Source organism: Punica granatum, chromosome 4, assembly GCF_007655135.1.
Source record: "Punica granatum isolate Tunisia-2019 chromosome 4, ASM765513v2, whole genome shotgun sequence".
NCBI classification, from domain to species: Eukaryota; Viridiplantae; Streptophyta; class Magnoliopsida; order Myrtales; family Lythraceae; genus Punica; species Punica granatum.
In genome coordinates, this window is record NC_045130.1 from 37,636,064 (window position 1) to 37,640,920 (window position 4,857).

Consider the following 4,857-nt stretch of genomic DNA (forward strand, 5'->3'; position numbering starts at 1 on the left):
ATTAGTACGTTGAACATTATTACTTGAAATTTATGCTAAGAGTTGGTGAAATCTTGTCGCTTTTGATTTATTCACAACACGTGGGATATTCACGTACTTCAATTCTTGGTCTAAAGTTCGCATATTACTATTGCCTTTATCACTCTCTCTAGGTACAGTTGCTTGCTTTCATTTATACTGCGAGAGAGATTCATGAATATAGATAACACAGAATCAACTAAAATCAAAATGAGCGTAAAAGAGACGCGTAATTAAATGAGAGGGGTAAATGTACAAGCAGTGGTAGTAGGAAAATTTCCTCTATTCAACCATCTCCAACTAAGATCTTAACTTTTTCAGAAAAAAAAATAATAATGTGTTTGGTTTTAAAGCTGAGTTGAGTTGAGTTTTAGTTTTAATTAGTTTGTAATAATTGTATTGTTGAATTATGAAAAAAAATGTGAAAAAATAATGAATAATTGATATAAAGTAATAATTGGGTTGTTGAATTGTGAAAAAAGTAACGAATAATTGAGAAAATTTAATATTAAAAATTGAATTGAATGATTAAAAGAAATTAAATAATAAATAATAATTATATTATTAAATTTAAAATAAATTGAATTGAATTGAATTAAAAAAAATTATAAATCCAAACACATCCATATCTTTTTTCTCTTCTTAAATTCATTAAAGAATAGGAAACTGAGACTGAGGGTTTTCCAGGGGAGAATTTACGGCAGCAGTAAAAGCTATGAATGAGTGAAAGGAGTCTCAGGGTTGCTCAAGGTCTTGTCTGTGCAGAATTGTCAAATCTTTATTGCAGATCAATTTACCCCTTTCCTTCAACTTTTACTTTCTTGTCATGTATAATATACTGAAATACGAATCCTCCAACATCACAAGCAATCATCGTTGATACTTTTAATTCAAGTATTAATTTATATTTTTCCTATTCGTGATTATAAATATAAATGTTAATATTTTTACTTTCAGTCCAAGTATTTAATACCGTGTATTAACAAGAAAAGTACTAAATACTTCAACTAAAATACTAAATATTTGAACTGAAATATTAAAATTACACTTTAATTTAATTATACCAACAACAAAACAAAATAACTCATATAAAGTCAAAGAATGAACTTCATATATAATCATTTATATCACTTTTTTTTAAAATTAAAATCTAATTTTAAAATTATATTTTGAAATTAAACGAGACATAAACGTATCATCATAACTCCACGTTAGAATTTCTCACTGAAGTCCGAAGCTGAAGTGACGAACATGAATGCGTCATCTAAGCTGAACTTTATTAACCTTAAGCTTTATCTCAAAAGTTATTTTTAGCGCTAGTGTAAATTTTAATTAATCCACTGAGTTTGATCATCTTCCCTTGCTTTTATGATCTTCTATACACCAATACGTATGGTTTCAATTCCGAAATCTGAAAATATTACCATACGATGCTCTAACAACAGTCAAATTATTAAATCCCGATTTAGTTTGAAATTTTTCTTTCCTTTATTTTCCCCCCCTTCTTTTTGATGAATATACTCGATATGATTTTAACTTGAGTTGCAAGCATTGGTACCTTTCAAGCTCTGTTCTCTCTATGCTGCAGGAATATTGAAGATCTATAATCCGTATATGTAATGCCCCCACAAGACTTTGACAGAACATTACTCCTCATCAGCCTCCCCCTGACCACACACTCCACAACAGCATTAACATCGGTTTATCTCGACATTCAGCGACCTCTTTGAAAACGATAAACTAGTACGTGATATATATGCGCTTCTACCACGGACTCAAGATAGAAGTGAAAGCCGTAAATTTTACGAGAAAAAGACCCGAACCGAACTTGGTTCTCCTTCGTACACTTTTGGTCATTAGCATTGGAGCCAGAGGGATAGGGACTTGCCTCCTCACCATATTAAATTCAACTCCCGTCCTCAGCTCCTATTTCATTTTCTCAGCATCTTAGTTCTCCCTCAGCCACAGCATCAGCCCTTTCAACTCTTCAGCGTCCCCCAAGAAAGATCTGCAGGCACAGCCGCCGCCTCTTCCTTCCCTCTCTGCTGTCGGCAGCCAACATTCCTGGGGCTGAGGGGAAAGAACTTACCAAATTGGCAAACATCGGATTTCGCAAACTTTCCTGAAAAGGGAAGGACCTCTGTCTCTGTGTCTGTCTCTCTGTGGATGCCATGGGGAGGCATTCCTGCTGCTACAAGCAGAAGCTCAGGAAAGGCCTCTGGTCCCCCGAGGAGGACGAGAAGCTCCTCCGCCACATCACATTGTACGGTCACGGCTGCTGGAGCTCCGTCCCCAAGCAAGCCGGTACGCGGCCACTTCTTCCCCAATACAATCCGCTAATTCCATTGCCTTGCAAAAATATCCCCGTTCCGGCCCTGAGTTGATGTATATTGTTGGTTCGGCAGGTCTGCAGAGGTGCGGGAAGAGCTGCAGGTTGAGGTGGATTAACTACCTGAGGCCCGATTTGAAGAGGGGCGCTTTCTCACAGGAGGAGGAGAACCTCATTATCGAGCTCCATGCAGTTCTCGGAAACAGGTGACCGTTGGTTCCTCCTTCGCTCCCTGAATCCAGATTATCTAATTAATTGATCAGGTCTTTTACAGTCGGTAGTTCTCCTTCACTTCAGGTGGTCGCAGATTGCGGCGCAGCTTCCTGGGAGGACGGACAACGAGATTAAGAACCTGTGGAACTCATGCCTCAAGAAGAAGCTCAGGCAGAGGGGAATCGACCCCGTCACCCACCGGCCCCTGTCCGAGGCCGAATATGGCGACGAAGAGGCTGACAAGTCCGCCAAGAGCAGCCAGGATGCCCAGGACATGCCAGGTGCTGCCTCAGGATCGAGCTCGACCAATGAGCTCAATCTCCTCAGCACGCCTAACTCCAGACAAGCGACAAGCATCCTCGAAATAGAGAACTGCTCGGGATTGAAGACTCCGAGCAGTTTCAACAGGGACCACCTGTTCATGGTGCAGGACGGATACATGCCGGAAAGTTCCGACTTCGCGGGGAATTATCCGGCGGTTTCCACCCAATTCAGTTCCGATTGGGTTCACACCTTCGTGACACATCCTGATCAGTTCTCCACCACTTCAAGCAAGGCAGCATCGTCTTCCATGATTCAGCCGTTATCGACCAGCATGCTCTTCCCGATCACTGTCCCTCCCTCCATGAATCCTCAGCTCAAGCCGCTGATACCGTTCAGTGAGAACTGGGACACAGGCAACAATGGAAATCTGAGTGTCTTCGACAACAATGTATTCGGTTCATGGGGATTGCCGGCTCAACAAGCCCAAGTCCAGTCGCTCGAAGGCCAACCCGAATATCTCCAAGTCCAGAATCAGCTTCTAAACATGGCTGTGACTCTGCAGAACCAGACCCAACATCAATCCAATTTCTACAGTCAGATGAAACCAGACATCAACTTCATTCCTAGTACTTCTGGTGCTATGTGGATTCAAGAAGAACAGCCAGGAGGAGCACCTGCAGAAGAAGAAGCTGTACCAGATTCTGACAATACTTCCTGTGTTAAGGATGTTCAGAGACTAACTGCGCTGTTTGGACATATGTAGCAAAAAAAAAAAAATTCCATACTTTTCGCAGGAGAAGAAGGGGGGAAAAAACTGGTAAGTGCCTCTAAAACCCTTTCTTTTTCTTTTTTTTTTTTCCCATTTGTGTATTGGTCTGATTCAAACATTTTCATTCAATCATTTTGTTCTGCCCATGAAAAATTTTACATTCCCGGTGTCAGATTTCCAACGGCCCCATTTGCTGAACGAGCCACGCCCGTCCAATGGTCCTGGGATCTCCTGGACAGTTTGGCCTGTGATTGTAGGCCGCCATTACCGTGATCGTAAATTATTGAGAAAGAGAATTGATATTTACTGTTGGGTTTTGTGGTTGCTGGCAGACATCTGCAATGCTGTGAATATGTTTTTCTTTTGGTTGTGTTTTTTTAAGGTAATTCGATTCCTGGATTGTTGCATATAACAGGGTAGGGTATTTCTTTGCCAAGTTTAAGGATGATATGTATATATATGGATGATGTTATGGCTGTCTATCACTTTCTTCAGGAGATAACAGATCTACATCACTTTCTTGCATGCTGCATATGTGACGATCAATCGATCGTTACTTTGGATCAGAATGGAAAAGGCAACTCCATGTCCAAAAACAAAACATAGTCCTTTTCACTGACTCCGAATAATCTGCTTTTGCGAGAGATTCCCGATATCAGATCTAAAATGTCCCTTGTGCAACTCATCCATCATGCAGTTTATTACGCCAGAAACGATATCATGCAACCAACAACTAACAAGCCATGCCCTCGGCAGGCAGGTGTTTGATGAACCTAGAGTGTTTGGTTTCCGATGTCATGGCGAGTTGGTACAACTTTGGTTTCTAATGCTTGAGGCTTTTCAAAATCTTGCTAATGAAGCATGACCCATGCCTCCCATAACCAAAAACTCATATGTCTTCATCCGGAATTAGAATCCGAGCACGATCCGTACGTGCCTTCTGAATGACCAACTTATAATTATAAGATGCAGATGGCTCTTTGCTAGATAGTTGCATCTATGGAAACCATATTCGACGACTGGAATCTACCGAAAGTATATATCGAACAAAGACGCCTTTTCTCATGTGATCAGCAAATCATACACGTTTGAATTTCCTCTGCACTAAAACATCGCAAAGGGACAGGCTTACTGGTCCGTACGTTGGGATGGCGACTGTGGGTCTGACGAGAGCCATACATATACGTGCCCATGTCTTTTAGCGCCCATGAGAAAGGGACAAAACCCATTAAATTTTAGCCAACTCTTTCTTTCTTTTGATGGA

At 40.7% G+C, this 4,857-nt stretch overlaps 1 protein-coding gene across 1 annotated transcript; it reads left to right on the forward strand.

Moving 5' to 3' along the window:
- The first annotated feature begins 1,921 nt into the window (after positions 1-1,921).
- On the forward strand, positions 1,922-4,118 carry LOC116202771 (transcription factor MYB61-like). Its single transcript, XM_031534383.1, has 4 exons — positions 1,922-2,322; positions 2,424-2,553; positions 2,645-3,641; positions 3,767-4,118. The coding sequence occupies exons 1-3, from the start codon at positions 2,190-2,192 to the stop codon at positions 3,585-3,587; spliced, it is 1,206 nt and encodes a 401-aa protein (XP_031390243.1). The 5' UTR covers positions 1,922-2,189; the 3' UTR covers positions 3,588-3,641; positions 3,767-4,118.
- Positions 4,119-4,857: the final 739 nt, after the last annotated feature.